At 37.0% G+C, this 23,180-nt stretch overlaps 1 protein-coding gene across 1 annotated transcript in view; it reads right to left on the bottom strand.

The window, feature by feature from the left end:
• The window catches only part of TXNRD2 (thioredoxin reductase 2), a 35,195-nt gene that overhangs the window by 10,962 nt on the left and 1,053 nt on the right, over positions 1-23,180 (bottom strand). Inside the window, exons 2-12 of the mRNA XM_065646084.1 lie at positions 23,056-23,121; positions 22,314-22,370; positions 21,520-21,664; positions 21,129-21,203; positions 20,191-20,269; positions 19,239-19,301; positions 18,643-18,713; positions 13,827-13,846; positions 13,361-13,452; positions 10,629-10,803; positions 3,071-3,207 (exon numbers count right to left, since the gene is read on the bottom strand). Coding sequence (XP_065502156.1) covers positions 3,071-3,207; positions 10,629-10,803; positions 13,361-13,452; positions 13,827-13,846; positions 18,643-18,713; positions 19,239-19,301; positions 20,191-20,269; positions 21,129-21,203; positions 21,520-21,664; positions 22,314-22,370; positions 23,056-23,121 — 980 coding nt within the window. The remainder of the gene's footprint in view (positions 1-3,070; positions 3,208-10,628; positions 10,804-13,360; positions 13,453-13,826; positions 13,847-18,642; positions 18,714-19,238; positions 19,302-20,190; positions 20,270-21,128; positions 21,204-21,519; positions 21,665-22,313; positions 22,371-23,055; positions 23,122-23,180) is intronic.

Below are 23,180 nucleotides of genomic sequence, written 5' to 3'. Positions count from 1 at the left end.
AGAGTTTTAAAGGCTTTGAAGTAATGTGTATTTGTTCTAACACAACTCATTTTGGTCTTATTTCTCTTCAAAGCAACATGCTGTACATTCCACCTTCTCTACACATCTTTGTTATAACACCCTTTGAAATATGACAGATGTATAGCAGCATGACCATATGATAAACCTCCTCTGAGAGAATTTCTTTATAGTGTGTGCCATGCTTTTCAACAAAATACTACTGGAGGAAGAATTTTAACACGGAGAGTTTATATCAGCATTGAAAAAATTTTCAAACTAAAATTCCAGCTTGATCTTTCTCATCCTGGTTACAGAAGATGAAAATGCCTAAATGCAACACGTCTGTTGAAAATAATATTTTGCCAAGGCTTGAAAAACTTTTTTTGATAGTTGACAAACTGACTGACCTCTGAAAGGTTGGGTTTTTTTTCCCCCTTTTCTCCAAATGAACAGCTTGGATAACATAAGAATTCCATTTGCCATACAAGGGTGCAACAAGACACCCATGTACACATAGTTTCCCATTTGTGCCAGCTGGGTATGGCTCCCAAATGAAAACAGTCGTTCTTAGCATCTCAGGAAGCTCATCTTTTGCCTCTCACTCCCCCTTCAGCCAGGGAACTGAATCAAAACAAAAACATAGCTCTTGCTATTTGGTAGGAGTTTAGTGTCTACTTGGGGTGGCATGGTAAAGAAAGGAGGAGCAGAGCTTGAGAATTACTTGCATGAGCAATAGCACCTTGCAGCAAAGAGACACTGACAGTGAGAGATCGGAGCAAAGAGAAATCCTGAGCAGGAACGCTGGAAAAAAAAAAAAGTTATTCTTATAAGAAATATTAGAGATCATTGATGCTCATTCAGAAGAAACAAGATTCCCCTTCCTGTGCTCTTTTGGTAGGTCTCATCCAGCAAATATCACACACCAAGCTCTACAGCTTTGTGGTTCTTAGCAGGATGCACTTGATTGTTTTGTGTGTATTCTTTGAGATGTGCACCACCACAGAACTTCTTCACTGCTGGTTCCCATGCCAGTGAAATTTATTATCCAAATTAATTCTGCTTTAAATAAAAGACAAAATTAATTTAAGTATTCAAATAAAATAACTTCATTGCTTAGCAAGTGAAGTTATATGGCTCACGTACTGGAGTCAGATAAGATAATGGCAATAATTCCTTCTATCTTTAAACTCTATAAATGCATGACTAGTATACTGTGATTTCTTTGATTCCCTATGTTGAGCCCATATGCAGATAAAGCTTAAGAGAATATTTCTGTACAGCACTGACGTAACGCTTCAGTTTTTCCCCAGTTGTATGCTAGACACAGTATAAAACTGTGTTGCTGTTTTCAACACTTACATTTAGAAACACCTACTGAACAACTTCAAGTTCAAAAACATGCACTAATAAGGACAAAAGCAGGAAAAGGAAATCCAAGTTTTAACAACAAAATGAAAATGACAAATAAATGATCTGATTTTTTAGATCTAGAGTAGGAAAGAAGAGGGCATCCTGCCTCCAGCTTTATAGTTCTTACTTAAAGGAAATGACTTGCCCAAAATAACACTGCAGATTGGCAGCAAAATGAGCAACAGAATCCAAGGCCCTGCCAGCATTGCCTCTAATAACTGCTTCTTGGGTGAAATTAAAAAGAAAAGCTTGGAAAGCAGGAGGGCCAAGTAAGGCATATATCAGAGACAAGCAGGTGTGGGAGGTCATTGTGAGCAGAAAGAGGACTGTAGGAAATATCCCAATGCAAGATGTGACAAGTACAGAGGGAAGCTGTATGTGAAGTGAGAAGAAAGGAGAGGAACTGTACATAATCCCAAAGCTCTGAGTGACTGGACAGGACACAGAAGCTGTGGAGAGCAAGAAAAAAAAAGGAGAAATAGCTGAGGAGGAAAGAGTTTTAACACAGGTTAAAAGGAAATGGCAAGTCATTCAGATGAAGATGGAGACAGACAGGAAGAAACACGTCTACATAGAGGGGGAAGAGGTCAGGATTGGTCAGCAGATTTATGAGATGTAAGTGTCTGTGGCAGTTCCAGAGTCCAGTCAGAAATTTGCAGGGCTATTCCCAAGACATTATGTAACCTGTTACATCTCTTCAAAAATGCAGAGCACCTGTAGGGTTTATAAATTTGAGAGACACCTTTAAAAGATATTGCCCAAGTTCTTCAGGAACAGCAGGCAGCTGATTAAAACATCCTCCTGTATCTGTACAGTTCAGAATCCAGACAAACATTATTTTTTATGAAGACACCATATTTGAAGATGCCCAACTTATAGCAGATACTCAGTTCTTCTGTAAACTGAAAATGGAGCGATTGAAAGTATTTGAGTGCACTTTGATCAATACAAGACATTCTTGTCATAGATAACTGTAGATTATCAATAGCACTATGTAGATTAAGGCCACAGAATTCTGGTTTTACATCTATAATAAGTAAATTATTTTGCTTAAGTTATAATGTCCTGTCCTTCAAAAAAATCCCCCAAACACCCAAACCAATTAATCAACAGAAGTCAGATACATTTAGTATTTGCAGCAATGATTTTTTATTTTCTAGAGGAAGACACAGTTGTCAGAAGCATTTTGTGTCAGGCAGTGGAAATGCTGTCTTGTGACTAATCTCAATTAAACCCCCAAATACTAACAATGTAATTACAGAACTTGTCACAGTCATTCCCAGTAGGTGTATTCAACTCCAAAAGGTAAGAACTGCTTTCAACCAGCATTCACAGGCACTACGAAGTCATATGTCTGAAGTGATAAAAACATTATTATAAAGATAATTGAAGTGATAAAGACATTATTAGTAGCCTCTGACCAATGATGCATTCCCTGATAAACATCAGTAATAATCTCTAATGCTGAGATACTTCACAAGATCCATGTGAAGGAAATTACTGACCCAGGTGGCTGGCACAAACACTACAGCTGTGCAAAATGAAAAAGAGCAAAACACTAAGGTATATGCTAGAGCATGACGACATCTGAGGACCAGTTATTAGTCAGGAACAAGGTTGGCTTCCTGTTATTGTAAAATAGTTTATGTAGACTCAATACCTCTGTTATGTCTCCAATTGCATAAATGTGAGGAACAGAAGTAGCTTCACTGGCATCAACTATGATCTTTCCAGTTTCAGAATTAGTTTTCACTCCAACTTTCTCCAAATTGAGAGTTCCAGTGTCAGGGGCTCGGCCTTAAGCGGGGGGGAAAAAAAAAAAAGGAATTAAAGTAAAAACTGTAAGAAAACTTTAGCTGTGTTAATCTAAAAAGCTGGCATCCTCCACTGTTGGTTTCCAAGAAGTTTGTGCTATTTGATAGTCCAAGTAGAAACATGACAGAGCTTATCTCACACTGAAAAAGCTGTAAGGGTGGAAAGAATGGATAGGAATTTCTTTGTGAAAGGAGCTTTATTACTACTGCCTTTGCTCAGACTATTTCAGACGAAGTTATCCTTTAAAAATGTGCAGGACAACATCTGCTACAAAAAGTGCAAAAAACGAGATGATTTAATATTTATTGCACATTCTAAATTAAGTTTCCTAATGTAGCATGAATATACATACAATAACTAAGCAACTTCTACACTGAAAATTCCTATTAAACACTAATCGAATGGCACTCAATACTAACGAACAGCCTCTTGTGCACACTTGTGGATAAAAATTATTAATAATGCTGTTCAATGTGAAACATTCCTGAGCTCCTCTTGCCTTGTTTTCTAATACACTTATTTTAAAGCTTTTTTAGTTCCCACAGCTTGGATGAAAATGTTTCCCAACTTTGCTCTCAAGTACTTAATGCTGAGCTATTTTGCTCAAACTCTGTATTTGAGCTATTTCTGTTGAGTTTAGAAACACTATCCCTAGAGTCTAGAAACACTTTTTAAAATGGATCTAAAAACAAATGAGGCAAATTCTACCAAGCTTAGATTTTATTACAGCTCCCTCTTCCAAAGATTTTAAGCTATTTCGCCTTTAAAAAAAATTTTTTGTAGTGTTTTCTTCATAGAGTTACCACTTAGACCACCAAAGTCTTGGTAGCATTACACTGAGCTTTCTGTAGAGTATTTAACAAAGCAATTCCTGAGCCAGAAATTGGTATCTTAAATGCCATCCAATTTTTCAAATGTATTTGAAGGTTAATAAGCATAGTGAAATTATCAGGCGCTCCCAAAATTTGCAGGGACACACAGGATCACATAGAAGAGATTACCTGAATATATTCAAATGAAGCAAATTTTATAACACTGCATCCATTTTTAGAGGCTATAAATGAATACGGATATATCTACACCTACATATATAGGTCTCCTTTGTGTGTCATGATTTTGTGTTTGATGTTAATACAGAGCTATAGCAAAGCAAAACAAAAAGGGAAATGTGTTTTCTTTATAAAAACAAGCTCTTTGATGTTAATGTAGGAAATTATTAAACAAAAGGAAAACCTGGCTTGTCAATACAGACCTAATTATATGTAAACATATGATTCACTGCTTTATACATCTGCCATATAGCCAGGCCCCCCAAACAATGTCACATCTGAATGCCTCTGTAAAGACTTCTGTGTATTAATTTCATCTGGTGAAACCAACACTTCCTCTGGGAGCACTGACTGAAGCTGTCGGCACTTGGCTATCTGTCTGTCTTCCCTTCTGTTGTCCCCATGGGATGTTGATCTGCTGTTCCTTCTCTGCCCCCTGCTCCCCAGTCCTGATGCTATCAGGCAACAAAAATAATAAACCTCCAGGACCTTATCTTGGCTCGGATGTGAAACAACTTCCTACCGTTGTATTTCTTTGTGTATTGAGAGTAAAGCCTGGATATTCTGCAAATGGACAACTAATGGGGTTTTCTAGTTTCCCCTTTTTCCTGCCAGGCAGAGCCAAGAGAAAGCTTAGCACGCAATGGCAGGCACTGAAAGAGGAAAAAAATAAAGACCGTCAATAGAGTCATTTAAAGACCTGTGACAACAACTGCTGAGATTATCGAATCTGCAGGATAACACTTAACCTTTCAATTCCAATCTATTTTAACATGTGTACAGTTTGGTATTAATAGCTAAGACTTAAAAAAAAAAGTGTTGCTACTCATAGTGAAATTTCTCTCTCAACTTTACTGCCTAAATATTATTTCTGAAAGCAAAATCAAAACTTAAAAAAACTGAACTAAATCTTTATTGGCCTTTAGCCCCATGCTGGCTCACCTCCATAAGCCAGAATTACACTTAGTGATCTTGCTTCACCTCAAATTCAGTAGCTTAGGTTCATGATTAGCCAATATGTCTTAGTAAGTTTTAATGTCAAATTCAGGAAATTCTGATATTTCCCAGCTTTCACTCGTATTAGAGAATCAGTTCTCACAATTTCTCAGTACTATTGGTTCAGAAGGGCATTTCTTTCATATGTATAACTCCTAAGTTTTTTACATTTACAGCTTCAAGAAAGCATGAGTTTACAGCTTATTTCTAAGATCCAGAGGGCAATACAAAGCTATACCAAATCCTACCAGACACACAACGCATGTGCTGTTAGTTTGAAGATGTCCACTGCCCTGAAACTGCCACAGAACAAGAAGTTCATGATTGTATAAGACACAAGACTAGATTTAGCTTTTATTCAAATCAGCAAGATACTATGCCAGACATCTGGAAGAAAGGTGCCAATTCAAATCTGACACTTAAAAAGGTTACCCAACTCCTGCACTTTTAATACCACATCATAATCTCATCTTTAATAGACTCACACAATAATCACACAGCTGTGAAAACCACAAAGATCCCTGCTTTCAGGGCCTGCTCCCATTTGCTTTTAGCTTTAAAAGAAAAAACAGATTTTTGATCTGTTTTTGTGAAATCTAATAATATGGCTTCCTAAAGGAGCTGCCAGCCAGCTTAGCTACAGAGAGTGACAAAAGACTCGTTAAAGCGCCCATCTCGGACACAGGCCAGGCTGGTCGTATTGTGATGTGGCATTTCTGTCCCATCATGTGCTGAGGGCTCTGGCAACCACACTTGCACACACCAGGTGGTGAAGGCAACATCAGGCTGCTGTGACCTTCAAGCACAGGACCTTCGACAGCAGAGACTGAAGCAGCCAAACTGGGAAGAAACCATAGGAATAGGCAGAGTCAAATAAGCAGTAGCAGTAAATGAGTGACAGCACACTCTTGCATACAGTAAGATTTCCCAGGGTGATACAGGTCCAGCTGACAGCAGAATTTTATAATGGGTCTTTTGCAGTTTCCTAATCGCAGAAGCTGGAATGTGTCTTTGCCCCCCAGCGTTTGAAAAATCCAAACTAGAGCCAACTGAGCACTTTATTAACAGGCATGATACTGCAGACGGCCACTGTGGAGATACTGCAGGGTGACAGGATGGCTCTTCTGGCATAAAACTTACGCCCAAAAGTGTTCTCCACTTCATCCCTATACATTGGCATTTTGACACATCACTTCATAACTTTACCCAATCTGAGCTCAGTTCCACCTTAATCAAAATCTCATCTGTGTTCCCAGTCTTGGTACTCTCTCTGATCTTGTTCTGGGTCCCTCACACACTCTCCAAATTAGTTTCAAGACTACTACCCTTTCCTCCTTCAAATCCCTTCTCACAAGGTGTTCACTAAAACATAGCCAGCTGATAATGACTAATAAAGACCAACTCAGTGTAACTAATGTTCAGATTACAAGAAAATATTGACTAGGGTAAGATTAACTAAGGTAAAAAAAAAGTTCAGAACCGTTACCACATTGACAGCAGCGTGCACCAATTTTACAAAGATGTTTTTGAACATTTTATTCATTACCGATAAACCTTCAGCACGCCTGCCACAATTTGAAAAAAATCTGACTCTTAGTCTGTGCTCAGGCAGTAAGCGGTTCTTTGCCAAGTCTGCTAAGCCAGACTGTGCCTTGTATTGTTGACTAGTAATACTTATTGCACAAAGAAGTCACCTCATTAGAAAGCTTGTGGCAGCCATGGTGCAATCATTAAACTTGGGCATCACCATCCACTGCACATCCGAAGTTACTTGTGTCTGGACACATGTCACTTTGGTCCTACCCAAACAACAAAAAACAACTCTCACATGCAGGTTAGAGGCATAGCCTAGCACCTAACCTTTCCTCAACATGAAGAAGTGATTTTTTAGTTACAACCTGGTGAAATAAGTAGCATAAAATAAGAATAACTCAAAGTTTATGGGTGGGTTAAACAGAAGGAGGAAAATGTGCCATCCAGGCTTTTTTCAATGCAAACAGATTACAAGCACACTAAGAGCAGTCCTGTTGAATAAAGTCTGACTGAACGTCATTAAAACTAGGTTTTGGGGAAAAAAACTAAAAGTACTGGCTGATGTAATTAGAATGACAATTTTCACTAGGACTGCAGAAACCACATCTTACCAAGACACTAATGAGTTAAAATTAATGAGAGACACTGGAAGTTCAGAACGAAGGCTCAGAGCCTCAGCAAACCACATCACATTAGCACTAATAGTTTTCTGAGATCAACCAAGGTGGATTATTTTTCATGGAGTAGTTCGAAGGTTAAAAAACTGGATGGCAAGATTTTGTTTGCAAAGATGAATCTAAATCCCATCCCCTTTCTATATGGGCTGGCACAGATATGGTCACAGGAGATCACAACAATACAGGATTTTTGAAAGAAAATCTCCAAATAAAATTTCTGTTTTCTTAGTTAATCCAAACTGATTTGGTTGTAAGACTTGAAGAAAACTACTATAAAAAAAGTTATGTACTTAAGCCTTGCTTGATATTTAACAGCAAGGATCTTATTTTACTGCACTAGAAAATAAATCTGTCAAGCATCCAGTCTGACACAAAGGACAATATGCTTGATGGCATATGATGTGCAACACCTGATACCTGTTTAGCCTTACACTGAGCTAAAGTCGTAATTCCTTTTTATAGCGAAGATGATATTATTTCAAAGACACTGTGGCTTTACTCTAAGCTTATGAATGCAAAGGAACTTGAGAATGGTTGTTCTATTGCTCTCAGCAGGGAGAAAACTTTCGTAAAGCTAAACTTAAATCTGCTGCTGGTCATTGCTCTTTCTGTTAACAATTTACAAGCACACTACCTCACTTCCTCTGCCAAACGAATTCCAGGACAGTTTGTAAACACCTGCTTAGTTTAATCATCAATTCAGTGTTGCTCCTCTACATAGTAAGACCCCATTAGATATGTAGTAGCTCAGTATCTTTTCTAAGGACTTTGTGAATAATCTGGACAAATTCCAGTTGCAGCAGTGATCTTTTGCCATCTATTGCAAATTAAAATGTAAATACCACTTTGCCAATTCCTTTTATATACTATCTGTGTTGTGACTGCTAAAGCATTCAACCCACAGGTTTCATTCCTCCAATAGCTGAAACAAATCCACTTGTGGCAGATGCAACTTTGCCCTGCAGCTCAGCGGTTGCATCTGTTTATAAAGGTGTCACTCTCTGCCCTTTTCTTTGGATGAAGACCCTATGTTCAGTCTGTACATGCACACACCATTGCTTTGTCACTCAGGTAAATCAGGCACATAACATACAATTTTTTGTGTGTCCCTAAGGGCAGGGAGAATACAATATGATATTAAAAGTTTATTGGTTCCATATCAAAAGAAAAACAATTCTCAAAAGCTCATAATTTCAGAAGAATTCTCAGAAAAGCAAAACCAGGGGACTAGTAAAAGATGGAAGGACATTACAGGACTAGACAGGCAGAATCAAATAAAGGTCAAGAAAGAGCTGTTTCACTGATCTGGAATATAGTATACTCACTCAACAAGGTAATACAGGCCCATAATATTTACTTATAAAAGCTTTGGATTGAAACCTTCAAATTACATAAAAGGGTATCAAAATGAGATTTTTTTTTTCCCCTCAAATATTTTGACCGGTTCAAAAAAGCTGCTAGAAAAGTAAAGAGAGCATTGTGCCTGCCTTTATTGGCTTGCACATATGAGCAGAAAATTGCACATTCCAAGAGATAAAGAAAACTCTTCATAGAAACACAACAGTTTTTTTGCAAAGGGCCTACATTAAGAGATAACATTGTAGCTTACCAAACTCAAACTATGTCCCACTGTCAGTAAATACTTTTGACATTATTCATAAAATCCTACTAAAATTCCACAATGCGCTGATAAAAATTAAGAAAATACCTACTATAATTCAGGCTACAATCAGTTAACAATAGTGGCTGCTTTTTAAGCAACTCTGCAAGCTGACTTTCTTCAATCAGTATTGTAACTGGCACATCTGCAGACAGGAAATCCTTAACACTACCAAATTTCCCAGCCTATTATCTGAGACACCTGGTGTGGGTGTGTTGATACAGAGCAAAACAATGAATCATACTGACTGCACATCAATTAACCAACGTTAACTGTTAATGTGTTTAATCCTTAAAGGTGGAGTGTCAATTTGAACACTAAAAGAAAAGTCACCACAAATATCCCATTCTCTTAAACTGTTCATTTTGCAGTTTCTAAATATGGATTGTAACTCAAATCCATGACAAAAATTATAATACATGTAGTTCCTCTGTATCAAAATAGTGAGTGGAGTCACATAACTGAGTTGCAATAGTATATCATGCAACCTTACTCCATTATAATTAACACTAAACCAAGATTTTTTTCATATTATTTCAATTTAATAGCTTTTTTCCATCTTCAACAGAAGTAAACAAATTGACTTGATATTTCACAGGTGTGCCTCCCACTCAGTGTACTTTAACCAGAAAGCTTGAGAAAAATCAAATACGGCATTTAGAAATCCACTTTTTGGAAACATTTTCATCGCACCTCATGAATATTATTCTACGGTTTTCAGGATTGTTGCATCTCCAGATAGCATGACCTTTTTTTGCTCTTGGCAAGCGCTAGTGTCTTTGGTTTCAGTGAGCATAATCCATTATTATAGGCTGTTTCCACAATTTATAGAAGACCATTACCCTTCTAAGAGAACAGTAATCACAATAAGTGAAAGAAAATGTTTGTCACAACACTCAACCTGCTCTCTGTTTGGGGTATTAGGAAGATACAAAGCTGACTTAACCAGGGGAACGGAACAACAAGACAAGAGATATAGTCCACTGGGCAAAATAAAAAATTCTGTAAATGATCTGTTCCTGTTTCCTGTAATGGATCTATTCTATGACCACAAGCAGCACAGTTTAGAAAAATTCCTAGAAAAAATGATAGCCTCTTGAACAGGATAAATAGGAACTTGTAGTAGCTTCATTAATAAATCAAGAATACAGACTTAGAGAACACTACCTGCACCACAGAAGTTGCTGGAACTCATGCTCTCACCCTCTAGTAAATGTGAGGAAGATGAAATGTTCTCCCATTTATTGCAGCTCATGCAAAGGTAGTTACCATGGATTCTTAACTTTCATGTGTTTTTTAGACTGTAAGTGAACAAGTCAGGCATGCAAGAAAATAACTAAGAAACTGTCAATGTTTAGCTCGCTAAATATTTAAAACACACACACACACAAAAAAGGAAGGAGCTGTTTGGCCCCACACAACATGATGAAGAGACTTCATTTTCAAAATGGAAAGCATTGCAAATAAATGTTAAGATATCAAGTTTACCTACGGCCCACATCACTGTGTCAAAAGAATCGGTTTCTTCTGTGCCCAGGTCAGGATTTTTCCAGGTCACTTGTAATCTGTTGTTCTCCAATTTTTCTACTTTGGTTGGGAAACATCTCTTTAAAAATTTTGTGCCGTAAGATTCCATGTGCTCGGTTACTAAAGATGCCATTTGCTGTTGAGCAGGGGAAAAAGATGTTTATTCTAAGATATATGCCCTTTTAAAAGTAAACTCCTCCTTCAGCTGTCTTCATGAAAACTCAGTAAATATACTGTGCGTTTCAAATGTTCTTTGTCACTTACTCACTATGCATTGTCAACACATGATAATTTATTGAGCCACTATAACCTGCAACTCTGTTCCAAGAGTCATCTACATCTGAATATTCAAATTATTTTCAAAAAGCAAAACAGTAGGAGAATAAAATCATTGTTTTTAAATCATTTGATGCTTATACAAAAATAGCATCTAGAGCATGTTCAATTTAACATTACCATAATTACCATTTTCTGACAGCTTGATGAGAATTAAATACTTCCATAAAGGTAAGGAAGAAAAATATTTCCCTTTGCCATGACACCTGTCATTTCTCTGCAATGACTATGAATTACTAAGGTTCCCTGGAAACTTCTACTACAAAAAGGAAATAATGCTTTTGTCCTAAGAGTCTGTTTGAAATAATGCCACATCACAGTCAATCAGCGAAATGTTGCATTGACAAGTTTATCCAAAGATGTCATTGCTCTTGACTGCAGTAATTCTGGTTGCACTTCGTCAAAGAATATGTCTATTACTTAAAGGATATTATTACAAAACCACTCACACAGAACAACAACATGCAAGCTCTCGGCTTGCAATACTTCATTTTCGAAGTTGATATTAACTAATATGAAGGCAATAGCAGTGTTATATCTTTTCAGAAACATGATAGCTCACTAACCAGTTTCCACCAGACTCAGGCTACAGACTGAACATAATTATTTTATGTCTATTAATACTTTATTAACTTTGCAATGACCATTGTGCTCTTCCTGCCTACAAAGCATCAAGTTCTCAGAGAAAGCCCTACTGTGTCTTGTGAAGTGCCACACATACACACTCTTAACGCTATTCCCTGTTCGCTGAGATCTCATGCTGTCACAGGTGTAGAATTCTTCGATGACAAGCGCAAATCCCAGACACATTGTCATACGATGCTTTGCAAGCTCTGGTACACATACCACTAGTTTTAAGGAAGCCCCTTCAAAGGGGGAGTGGCTGGCGTGCAACCAGGAGCTGTCACTACCTGCGGTGGTACTTGTCACTGCTGCTTCTAACAGTAATAGCTCCTCCTCAGAAATTCTGCTGTTACACATGAAAATAATTTTCCTACACCCTGTGTATGAAAATAAGTTCTTAAAAACAAGCCCATAGCTCTACCACTCTTGCAGCAACTTTGGCCTGTGAATGTTCTGCACAATTGCAACTAAGCAGTAAAAAAAAAAAAAAATTCTAATTAATGATACCAGGAATAATTAAGTTAATGTGCATTCATTCCCATTCTGAAAACACTATTTTGAAGTGATTAACATGACACAGTCTGTATTCTTGAGGCTGACAGTTTCCAAAGTTATTTGCCCATGAAAAATATTTGTTGAAAACTTCAAAGAAAAAGTTCACTGCACATGTGAGTGAAAACCCAGAACTCTCTCGTTACTTTGAGAACTCTACAGAAACTTTTCCATAAAAGCAGCGTTAGCAACAAACCTTGCAAGGACAGAAGATTCACAATCACCTTTAACATACTCTCCCTACAGATGGAGGGACCAAAAGGACTATCAGGCCATCAAAGACATCATCTAACCTGTAAAACAGAGGCTACAAAGCCACATGCAGGTAATGCCTTTACTGGATCCAGTAACCCGTCTTTAACCTAAACCTGCTACACTACCTTCCATTGCTTCTTTAGGCAGTGATACTTTTTACACAAATCCTATACAAAAATCTTTTGTTTGTTTTTGTTGCCATTTCCTGTTGTTATTACTAATTGCTTTTATTCTCTTCACACAGGAATAGGCTTCTAGCCAGAACTGTTTTCTGTTTTGTCAGCACAGTCATGACCACTTACATTTTTAAATAAAACTACTCAAATTCTTTCCCAATTTTGAAAGAGCTGTCTCTCTTTAAATTCCCTGCCTGAAAGTTTTTGCTTCATTTTCTACAGTTTAAGGTTGACAGTTCCACTGAAATCACTATATATTTTTTTAACCCAGATATAACCACTGCTGTTTTAAAAGCGGTAAAGTGAAGATTTCCAATTCCTATTTCATTACAAACTTCCAGCTTAGTGATTTATTTATATTCTTCATAATGAACTCCACATTGAACTGCTTCATGTTAAGTCCAATAATTTATTTTCAAAATAATTATCTTAACTCCTAGAAATTCAGGATTATTTTAAAGGTTGTCTAATGTTGTTAGCAGTGGCATAAATTCCTCCTCTGCTTCCCAACCTTTTCAATCTTGTTTTCAGTTAAGCAGGAGGAAAGAAAAAATATTTACTTTTCTGAGTACAGTATCAAGAGATACAATACGAGAACAAGGGCTAATATTTCTTAGCTTCTTTTCAGAAAGCACACACTAGGAAATGTTTGGAGAAGCCAATGACACTTTTTCTTCAGGAGACAAAATAACCAAATATACTTTTTAATATATTTGATATATTAGGAGACGTGAGAGATTCCATACTCACCTGATCAAACCCACGAAGTGGGATACTTCTCATCATGACTGTAGTGTCCAATCCAATGCCTGTTAGAAAACCAGCACACTCAAGTGAAACATCTGGTGAGGCATCAGTTAAGGAAATAGAAAAAATAATTTAATATAAATGCAATATAAAATGGTAGCACACAAGTGGGCTTTTTACCTAGAGATAGCTAGTTCTCCTCAGACAAACCATCTTTAGCTTGCTTTTGTTGCATAGAATAAAACTCCAAAGCTGTATTTTCCTCATAGATAACACTGTTTTTAAGATCCTGAGAATTTATCCTCAGCTGATCTTAATTCACATGATGCTACAGCACAAAAATGATTACTATTCTATTACTAACTCAACTACAGGGTATGAGCAAAGGAATTCCAAAAACTGAGCTTTCATAGGAAAGACAACTAAGCTGCTTATAATCATAAATCATCATAGCTTTTTCAAAGGATACAGCTGGCTCCAACAACCAACCTGTTACATAAAAAAAAAAACCCAGTAAAGCAGTGGAATGAGCTTGTGCATATTTCTGCACAACCAAAACATTATTTTCTGAAGTACATATAGTTACAAAATTATAGGTTTGAGGAGTGGATCTGATGTTGTTAGATAGGAGGAAAGAACATGGCTTGTCAACTCCAAAGAGAACATTATAATGCGGGCTTATTTTCTTAACAAAATTTTAAAAAAAAAAAGGAAAATAAAAAATAAAAGAATAGGCTTATAAGACACAAGGAATTGTTTTTATGTTGCAAAGAGACATTTAAATACATGCTCTGAAACACAAAGTGAAGAAAGCCATGAAAAACTCAGAGAAACCAGCAAGGGTAAGAGGCATCACAAATATTTCAATTGTGTTCTATGATATTCCTCCATTGGAAACACCTGGAGTTGACACTGACAGGGCCTATTGCTACTGATACCTCATCTTTACAGGGCATCTTGGCACCATTGCCTCTGAGACAGTAGGCAATATGTAATCATACAGATATGCAGCAGTCTTGTTGTAATTCAAATATACCTCAAAATTTCTAGAGGTATCTTAATTACCAAATATATATATTTAATTATTTTTAAGGAAACTTAACACAATCAGAATTTAAGTATGTTTGAAATTCATCACCTTCCTATCAAGTAGATTACAGTTCCCAATATAATTCCTTGCTAAATTTCATTTTGATTTATAACGATCTGCTTTTTAATTATTTTATTTGTCCAAATGCCAAATATTTGCCATTCCTGTCTTTAAAAGTTTGTGTGTGCTGTTATATAAAATCACTTTAATAGATTTACCTAGGCTAGTATTTACCAAACACATCCAGTTTAGATCTTAAATAAAACTCCAGCTCCCATCTCTCTCCATATTTCACTCCCTTTCAATCAAGAATATCACTCAAGTTGTACATCAACACTTTTAATTTATGAGGTGTATCCGCTCTCCAGCATAGCACTTTCCGTGCCTGTCCTCAGCTGCCCTGTACACCACAGCGTTCCCCCCTTCCGACCATTCGCCCTGCTCCCCACGTCTGCTGGGTGCGCAAAAGGCAGAACAGCCCGTCTCTGGGACAGAGGTGAGACTGGGTCCAACCAGCCGGGCGCTGACATTTGGCCGCTGGACGGGCTGCACTCACACCCCTTTGTTGTTCACGTGTTCTGCAGACTTGTTAAAATCTCCCAGTTTGGAGATGCATTCCACATAGTATTTCCACTTGCAACAAAGTCTTTTGTTAAGTTTTTGAATCAAGAAAAAAAAAAAACATCGTTAGGGATAAAAATTTCTAGTTACTATGGGAACAGTAGAGAACATTAGGCTCTTTCTATGATTTTCATCTATGGAAATGGATGTTTTATAAAAAAACTTAATTCCCATGCTTTATAAAGAACTTTTCAAAAAAAAAAAAAAACCCACCACAAAAGCACAGTACTCAGAACCCACTTAACTATTTTGCACATTTTTTTCTGTTTATTTTTGGCATTTTTTTAGAGCAGGTCTCTTTCATACTGCCATATTCAAAAGTTAAAAACCAAACAAAGACCAAACAAAACCCCACCACCATAACAACAAAACAAACAAACAAAACCCACAAAAGCCCCCAAAACAAAACAAACAAAAAACCACAACCAAAACCAAACAACCCCCCCCCCCACCAAACCAAACCTTTGGATTTTTGCATATGGAAGAAGTGGTTTGCTAATTGTGTTTTGGAAAGCTAGAAATTTTAGACATTTACTTTAAAACCTCAAAATGCAAACTCACATAATCACAGAGTTTAAATAGGTTATTTAAAGTTAGGAGGATAAGCAAGGAAGAATAAGCATTATAAGCATAACCCACAGGACCTTATCATACTCTTTTACCCATATCCAACCTTATTTGACTGTTTTGAGGAAGATAAATTTTAGCAACATAAATGATAATGCCAGCAGAGAACAGTTGCATGGAAATAATGCATTAAGTAAAGACCTTTTCTCTCAGCAGCTGTGCCTTCATCAATTCAAAAACTCTGAGCAACAAAATGAAGCTATTTTGACAAAACATGCTCTGAACAGGTGAAAATTCAAAATAGTCAGATCACAGGAAGGAAAAAAATTGAAATATCAACCTGTGGCCTATACATCCCATAGTTTTGTACTCTACACTTTGCTTGATTCCTGGCCAAAGTAGCATATGCTAGTACGGTACTTCACAAAATAAACCCCTAAATCCATGGAAAACCACACAAAACTGGAGGCTATCACAAAGTGGTGCATGCATTGCCATCTCTTTATAAGGAGGTATCATCCATTAGTTTTAGTTAAAACTTACAAAGCAATGATCCTCCCTCTACTCTGTTAGCAGGAAAACTACTGGTATACATGCTTCCAAAGATAGAAATGTGTTTCATGGAAGGACACCAGGAACTTTAAAAAATTATAATATTTCATATGTGTACACGCATGGCAACTAAAATCAAATATTAGAGGCATGATGGAGCTCTGAAGACAACAAATTTGGCTTCTCTTTTTAGCCCTGCCACTGACCCACCATTTATCCCTTGGAAAGTTGTTATTCCAGAATACTGTGAGAAAAATAAGTCTAATACTTGAAAGCTCTTCATACACAGTCTACCCTATGCTAGGAGAGCAGAGCAAAAACAGTAGGTGAAACCAATCTGTGCCATCTCCTAGTTCTAACAGAGATGCCTTTAAACTGCTGAAAAGTGCAGACATAAGGGCTGCTGCTCCATAAACCCCAGAGACTGCAGAGTCAGTACAACATGTTTTCCTCACAAAAGACCCTAGATAACATCTAGCTGTCCTGTCATAAAAACATACAATTTCTGAAGGTGTACACAGAACAGGTTGAGCTGAAGAGATTAAAATCTGCTAGTCTGGGTTTTATGTTTGGCAAACAATTTAACATAGTGGGAAATACATTTTCCCAGCATTAGGGCATCTGATTCATCTGTGCATGATGAGCACCCCCTCTTTTAGCATGCAGCTCCTGGAAGTGCTGCAAAAAGCCATACACTGCCCATAAGGAAACATCTACTGGAGATTCAAGATTCACAGGGAACAGAATGAAAATATGTGTAATTTGGGCATATGCTTGCTCTTCTTTTTCATCAGATGAAAAATAGATGCCAGCTGGCACTCATTCGTAGTATCAGCAGCACATTATTCACAATTTCTTCTACACAGTAGTGGGCTCCTGGGCATTGTCAGTGCCTAATAGAAAAGTTAAGAACGCGGAACCTTAACTCCTTCACACCTGCTCAATCTCTCACTCATTCTGAACATATTTCAAGGCATCTTTTCTACTTCTCTGTACCAAAACTCTCCATCTCAGTAGTGAGAATTTGCTCATAATGTTTGTACATCTAAGAGACTTCTGAGTTAGTTAATGGTTTGGTCTTTTTTTCTTTTTTTTTTTTTTAATATGAATAACTGGAGGACTGACAGTTCTATAACCCCCAGGCATGTAATTTGTAACTGAGATATGTACATTTGGAGAGGGAGAAAAGAAAGAATAAGTACAACACAGCTCAGACTAAAAACAAAAGGTGTTAAACTGAACCTTGGGAATATTTATAATAGAAACAAATCTGACAGAAACAAACCTTTAACTACTCCCTCCTTCATTTGCTAGGACACAGCCTGATAAAGCACAGAAATGCTACTGTAGCCCCTGCAGGCTTATTTTGACTAAATCTCAGGAATGCAACGTATAAACACTAGACTCCCACATTACACTGTTACAACTTGCATTAGCAGCAACTGGACAAAAGCCACATTTTCACAGAAACATCTTACAGGGATAAATCTTATGTTCAGTTTTTGTGAGGGGTTTTTGCATTTTTTTCCTTTAAAAACAATTTCCTTGCATAAATCATGCTCTCAAAATTCAAGAGGTGACTGATATACTACAAACAACAGCAAATTTACTTTACTTTTTAAACTCTACCACGGACCCTTGTTTATCTATTTGATGTTTAGACTAACACAGTGCATTTTTATATCAAAAGGTTACAGCCAAAAATGGCAGCTCTGTTTTCTTTCAAAGCACTAGTTTCAAGCCTCTTTTTCTTATATATACTCTGCTTTCTCTAGAATTGCTCAATACAGAAAAGAAAAAAATAGTATTAACTGACTTTCATGCCAGCAAATGTGTATTTCCTATCAAAATAATTTGCATGAGGAAATTGCTCTGTAGTGCAATGTTGACTCAGAACCTTACTGAGCTATGTCCTGTAAAGAATAAAGACTATTGTATTTTAGTATTTCCATTAAAAACATTTTTTTAGTATTTCAGTTAAGCAACAGCTCTGAAAGCATAAGAAAATGCAAAAGTAATCCAGTTGTCACATCGTATTTTCTTTTGTTATCAGAACTGCTAATTATGTTGGAGTTCCTTTCCTAATTGAAAAGCAATTTTGTATATGCCCTTAGCAAAGAATAAGGACAGTACAGTCTTTGTTTAAGTTCATGCTGCCCTCTTGTGACTTCCACATATAACTGCTACTGCAAACAAGTCACCTCAGCCTAAGATGGTGAAAATTCATATTTAATTTGATTTTAGAAGGGAATCTAATAAGACTGGGAGGGAGGGAACTCTGTTAGTTACTAATGAAAGTTGGTAGTGTGATGTTGATGCATAGCAAAACAAATTCTGAGAAGGAAACAGGATAGGAAAACTGGTGTATAAAAATCAATTTTGAACATTTTTCACCTTGCCATAATGAAAAAGCACAAATGCCAGCATCTATTAAAGTCATGGTAAGGTAACTTACGTTTTTCCAGGAGATTCTTTCAACCAGAACAGATCATCACTTGTGATTCCATACTCCAGTGCACCTGTGACCTATGACAACACATATAAGATCTTGAATCTACAATGCAAGTCCTGGCAGCAAAAAAAGCTAACAGCAACTTGGGCTGTAGTAGCTGCGTGTAGCCAGCAGACCAAGGGGAATACATCTGGGGATGCCCAGATAGGTTAGCCAGTCTTCATCTCTGGAGATTTTCAAAACCTGACTGCAAAAAGCCCTGACCAACACGATCTGACCTCACAGCTGACTCAATAGCTGAATCCAACCTTCTTGAGCAGAAAGTTGAACAGGATGACCACTAGAGATCCCTTCCAACCTGAGTTATCCTACAGCTCTAAGCAACATCAACATACTGAATTGATGCAAACTGTTTTCTATGGAAATGTTTTTCTGAAAAGACTGTGCTTTATATAAAAGATATTTTTACACATGACACAAGTACAAAAATCTCTTCTGTGTTACTTTATATTTACACCCTTTATCCTCCAAATATTCATTATTATCTGCAACAAAACCAGTAAAGTCATTGGAGTTGTTAGTGGGCAAGTATATCTTACATGTGTCGGATATTTTGGTCTTCCTCCAGTAGCAATGACAATATTTTCTGCCGTAATAATAGTCTACAAACAAAAATACAAAATCAAACTCAAGCATTTCAAATTCTTTTATCTGTCTTTAGATTTTATCTATGTACAAATGAGTGATAAATGAGAAACCTGGCGATACTATCTGCTATTTACATCACATAATAATCAGCAATGCATTTAAAAAAAAGGATGGAGATAAAATAAACTAACACATGCAGGAGTTTCTCCTACACATTCTCTATCAGTTTTTGTTTGAGTACTAAGCTTACAATTATTCCTACACTGGACAAGATTCAGATGACTACTTGGAAGCCACAGTTGTATACAAATGGTAGTTTTTTAAAATCAATTTTTGCTTATGACAACACACAGAGATCACAGCAAATGAATTCTGCCTCTAAGGCCTGGAGTGGCAGGTTTTTAGAAAACGGTAGGCATCTACCCCCAAAAACTTCTGCTCTCTCAACCTGATATTAATCAGTAACATTGTACTATTACCCTAAAAATGTCTTAAAATGCAATAAACCTTACAATTCATCTGAAGGTGGAAAACATCTCCAACTGATCTAATACTCAGAGCAATAAGGAGATATTGGTCATCTTTACATCTCTCTAAGCATCTATCAAAGCAGTATGACTGATTAAAAAAAAAAAAAAACAAACTTGCCTCAGCATTTCCATCTGTAAAGAAAAAGTAATGGCATCAAACAGACAGGCTAGAGGCTAGGGACTCAGCAGGCAACAGTCAGGTTCATAAATATCTTCTCTAGGTGAAAACCACAAATCTCCCTTACCAAAAAATACTGAATAAGTAAGGCAATTTGCAGAAGTACAATCTAGCCCCGAGTTGGTCTGAAAACCAACACATGAAGACCTGAAATGTTTGAAGTGAATGATACTGCAGATAAGCAGAGCAGCTCACCTCTTTACCTGCTTTTGTTAAACCACGGATTGTATGCGGATCAGAAAAAGTCCCTTTCATGTTGAAATATTTCACCTTCCTGTTTAGAAGAAAACAGCAACATAAATGCACGCTTAATGAAGAACAGGAATGAAATACAATCAGCTACTCTTTCCATATCTGAAGTGCTAAAAAGGATAGCAAACTGGCACAGAAAAGTAAAAGGAAGAAAGCATTTCATTTCATAGAATTGTTTGCAGCTCTGTCATATAATTTAATTCACTTAATTCTTGTGTCACAGTTAACTCCTCTGTACAGCAGAGTACCTAAACTCATAACTGTAACTTTGGGATCAGATTACTGACTTCAAATGGTACAATTTCCACTAGCCATAGCAGTACTATTACTATCTATAACACATATATAATACAATGCCCATTTGAGAGCCTACAAAAGTGACCCAGCAGGAGTCACAAAACTAGTACCTGTTAAATGATCTATTAATATAGTTTCCCTATAAAAGAAACTGCATACTGAAAAACTTGGGACCATTTCTGCACCAAAAGCAAAAAATTCAGCTGCTCTAGTACAGTGTTATTTGTGGGATTGTATGGCATATAGATTTTTGTGGACAAGCTTGAAATTACCTTGAGAAACCCTGACTACTTCATACTAATGCAAAACCTCTCCAGATTGAAGAGAGCATTCCCTGATCACTATGCTGTTAGAAAGCTTTTACATATGGTCACTCTGAACCACTATTTCCCAGAAAAGAAAAGGAAGCGGGGGGAGGAAATCACTTACATTGGCAAGGGTACTTACGAGTCCTGAGCAGGCAGCACTTACAAACTCAAACTACTAGCTCTAATGAGAAACTCCAAAGGCAATTCAGTAGTTCTATAAGGAGAAGAAGAGCTCCCTGACTATGGAAAGAAGATGAACTTCAAAGTCTTATTTACTTGTCTTGTAGTTGCACTCTGTGTCCCCAGTTCAATGATTTCACATAATTCTGAACAGCTTGTGCCATCACAGACCTATCACAAAGCAAGAAACTGAACATGAAGTCATCACCTTACAAATTCAGCTTATGCAACATAAAGATACAGGCAATTGCTAGAAATTAGGAACGTTCTACAGTGCCTTCTGTTATAAAAGTAAATTATCAAGTCCAAATCAATGTAATATCTGCTCTGATAAACCAGTAAATACAGTTTCATGTTTTAAACAAGGAGCTGAATAAAAAGCTTAATGCAAAATTCACTTCCTTAACTGTCCCTAAACAAACATCAACTGGGAAAAGTTGTTATGGATTTGCGGCACACAGGAGTGGATATAGGCAGTAATCTTTACCAGGTATGATGAACAGGTTGGGCTATATTCCAGCCATAGTGTTGGGCATCTTTAAGAGCGCTCCCTAAAAGGGCTGCTTGATGCATAAGCTTTTTAGGAATGCAACCAACATTCACACAAGTTCCACCAAGTCCCCATTTGGTTCCTTCATTAACAAAAAAAAAAAAAGAAGAAGAAGAAGAAAAAATAAATGCATCAGATTAGCATAACTTAATGCACTTGGGTTACTTAGAGAATTAGGTTGTTCATGCAATTAGTTAAAAAGTTCTCAAACACCACCCAGTTTACTGTCTCTTACAGATCAGTTTCTAACTCTGCTTATGTTCATTTTTTTGGATAGAAACCACCTTTATATATTTTTCTTCTAAAATTCAAACCATCTCAAGATGTTTCTCAGAGCTCCGAGGAACCAGTTCACATTCACATTTGCTTGTTTGCATTTGCAGATCTTATTTTACATATTGTACATGAAGAGCCTCAACATGATGCAACTCATAATTTTTAGAAATTGTAAATGACATTTTGACAGAACAATATTCTCACTTATTTAAATCCAAAGTCTATTACAAATGGTAACATGAAAAACTGCAAATAACCTTAATGTGCAGGGGAAGTAGGCAGAGCTGGGATACCATCGAATGGAATGAGCACCACAGCAAACTGGGCTTAAGGACTTTTACTAAAGGCAAAGCAGGCAGAATGGCTTTGGCCACTTTGCTGCCTGGAGCATCTGCTCTCCTAAGCAACCATTTTGTACACGTGTAAAATATTATCTTAGTATTTCTCTTCCATACCTTGTGGAGAAGGTTCCACATAATCCAAAACGGCCACTTTCCTTCCAAACTGAGCAGCTTTAAATAGAAAGCAAGACAAGTTATTTAGAGGAGGGAGAAACACACCAACCTAAACATTTTTAGTAGTACAGGCACAGACAGATTAAGAGTACAGAAGACGACAGCTGTTGTTTTATACTAAGTCAAGATGCTGGACTAGGGACCTGGGCTGCCTATGTAGTCGGCACATTCTCCAGAAAGCACTTAATAGCTCAGACCAGAGTCTCCAGCTTCTACCGACCCTAAAAATGTTATTTGACCCCAAATGAGATGTTTAAGAACCTTGTGGTTGTTGAGATAGTTACTGAGTTACAAAAGGGCAAGTTTCTCTACAGCAGTTTGTTGAAAACAGTCTGAAGTGACTGTTGTTTCAACACAGAAATAAGAAACAGTACAATTAAAAAAATACAGTATCTATGGAGGCACTCAGAGTAGTTTACAATACAGTGAAATGAAAGCTTATTAGGTTTTCCCATGACAAAAGAAGAAATATTTTTAAAGGGAAAGCCAAACAAAATGACCGTATCTAAAGGTGTGAACCAATTTGCAGATTAACTGTATAGACCTGAGTTAATGATTAATGTGCAGGGATTGAAGTATACTATGTTTCTGAAAAAGCTTTAGCATTATCAGTAACACTTCTCTTAGTTTCCACAGACACTACTACTACTAAACCAAACTTCTTGTATTTATATATACAAACCTTCTTTTGCACAAGCAAGGCCTCCAGACCCTCCGCCAATTACCAGAAGGTCATACTCATTCTTTCCTGTGAAGAGGACGTGCAAAAGGGAAGAAAATAAATACACAAGTAAAACAGGAGAGGTA

This window comes from Caloenas nicobarica, chromosome 16 (genome assembly GCF_036013445.1).
Source record: "Caloenas nicobarica isolate bCalNic1 chromosome 16, bCalNic1.hap1, whole genome shotgun sequence".
Classification (NCBI taxonomy): domain Eukaryota; kingdom Metazoa; phylum Chordata; class Aves; order Columbiformes; family Columbidae; genus Caloenas; species Caloenas nicobarica.
The sequence above is the reverse complement of the archived record's forward strand: the minus strand, read 5'-3'. Positions and strand labels throughout refer to the sequence as shown.